General features: G+C 71.0%; 1 protein-coding gene across 1 annotated transcript in view; it reads right to left on the bottom strand.

Annotated features, from left to right (window-relative positions):
- The window catches only part of SSPO (SCO-spondin), a 48,357-nt gene that overhangs the window by 28,244 nt on the left and 18,292 nt on the right, over positions 1-1,821 (bottom strand). The window contains exons 33-36 of the mRNA XM_012733852.1: positions 1,544-1,685; positions 1,318-1,456; positions 944-1,013; positions 279-336 (exon numbers count right to left, since the gene is read on the bottom strand). Coding sequence (XP_012589306.1) covers positions 279-336; positions 944-1,013; positions 1,318-1,456; positions 1,544-1,685 — 409 coding nt within the window. The remainder of the gene's footprint in view (positions 1-278; positions 337-943; positions 1,014-1,317; positions 1,457-1,543; positions 1,686-1,821) is intronic.

The raw sequence follows: 1,821 nt of genomic DNA, 5'->3' as shown, positions 1-1,821 counted from the left end.
GTGGGTGGGCGGTGGGTGGCCAGTGAACCCCAGCCCCATGGAGACCAAGGTTCTGGAAGAAGCAGTCACACCTCAGGCTCAGGCTCAGCCCAGGGCCTCCTGGGGCCTCCCCATCCCACCACATGCACCCTGGAACCCAAGAGGGTGGGCAGGGGCAGAAGCTGGCTCAAGGGGCCCCCAGTGGCCAGGCCTCCACGAGCCAGCCCTCTCACAGGTGGACAGGGTTTCGGGGCTGGACCCTGCTGCGCCAGGGCGGGGTCTGGAGTCTGCGCTCATACCTGTGGGGGCCGTGGGTGACCCCTCTCCGAGACGCCGGTGTCCTGCCTCTGCCAGACCCTGCCGGGGGGGAAGGGTTCAGCGCGTAGCCCAAGCCCCCGGCGGCAGCCTCTCCCTCCCGGGACTGGTGCGCCTCAGCTGCACCCCGTGCCCCAGAGCAACGTTGGCGAGCAGAGCCTGACTCCTCAGGGTCCCTTGAGGGCGCCCCAAGCCAGGCTCAGAGGCTCTTCGTGCTGCCTCCTCAGGGGTCCTCTTCTGCTTCAGGGCCCCTCCGGCCCCCCAAGCCCCTGACCTCCCCCACCCATGCCATGCTCAGTCCCCGCTAACCAGACACCCCCCTCCTTCCATCTATCCTCCAAGACTCAGGACCCCAAGTTTCAGCTCCTCCGACCCTGAGGCCCCTCTGCCCTCAAGCACAACCTCATAACCGGGCGCAGACCCTCCTCTCCAGGGCCTCTGTCCTGTGCTCCTCCGCACCTCGGCTGACCCCGGCCCCGGCCCTGGCACTGGGGTGGCCCCCGAAGCCTCACGGGCTGCAGGGGGGGTGGTGAGGGCCACCAGGGACACCCAAGGGACCAGCAGTGCTGAACTGCGCGGACAGCGGGAGCAGAGCTGCTGGGGCACGCGGCTCCCTGTCCTCGCCCGCCAGGGGCCCAGCCCCACTCACCTCCCTAGGCCGGGGCGGCAGCTGGCCAGGTCCAGAGGACGGGCCTGGGGCCCCCGCTGTGGACGGAACTCTGCAGAGGAAGACCACGACAGGGCTCCAGGCTCCCCAGCGTACAAGCCCCCTCTGGGCAGAGGGTCAGGGCTGGCTGGGGCAGGCCCGGCCCACGGACACTGGGCACGTCAGCCGGGCAGAACCCTCTCGAGGCTTGGGAGACACCGCACACTGGCCGGGCCCCGAGTGTCTGCCTCTCAGGCCGGCCAGGCTGGACACGCTCACCCGGGACTCCAGGAAAAGGGCCCCGAATTCCCGAACCTCTCGGCGGGCGGGGTCACCGGAGCCACCGGGCTGCGGGCTAAGCCGAGGGGCCCCTGTACCTGCGGGCGCCTGCAGCGGGGGGCGCACAGCCCTGTCCGTCGCTGTCCTCACAGTCGCCCACGCCGTCACACGGGGCCCCCCCGGGGGCACACTGACCACTGGCACAGCGATGCCCAGTCCCCGGACATGGGAGCACGGCTGTGGGGACACGTGGGGCCAGGGCCGGGGCTCCAGCCCCCTCCCGCCCCCTCCCTGCCCCAGTCTCCTCGTCCACCCAGCCCCTACCTGGCTGGCAGCCCAGAAGCTCCACCCGCAGCGGGGGGCTCCGGTGGGCATCTTGGGGCCACACCCGGACATACCGGGCCTGCACCATCTGGCCGAATGTCCACGCCGTGAGGGTCACATCACCCCAGTCCCCAGGGGAAAGCTGTGAACACGGAGACGCCTCTAGCCGAGGCCCACACCCCAGTCGAGGTCCCACCCTGCTGTCCCAGAGCCCCCAGCCTTTGTGGGGAGGGGCCTGCCCCTCGGGTGCCACGTTCTCCCAGGGGCCATCGGGCCCC

Source organism: Condylura cristata, unplaced genomic scaffold, assembly GCF_000260355.1.
Source record: "Condylura cristata isolate star-nosed mole 26May11 unplaced genomic scaffold, ConCri1.0 scaffold00042, whole genome shotgun sequence".
NCBI lineage: Eukaryota > Metazoa > Chordata > Mammalia > Eulipotyphla > Talpidae > Condylura > Condylura cristata.
Note: the sequence above shows the minus strand (reverse complement) of the source record. Positions and strands in the feature narration are given on the sequence as shown.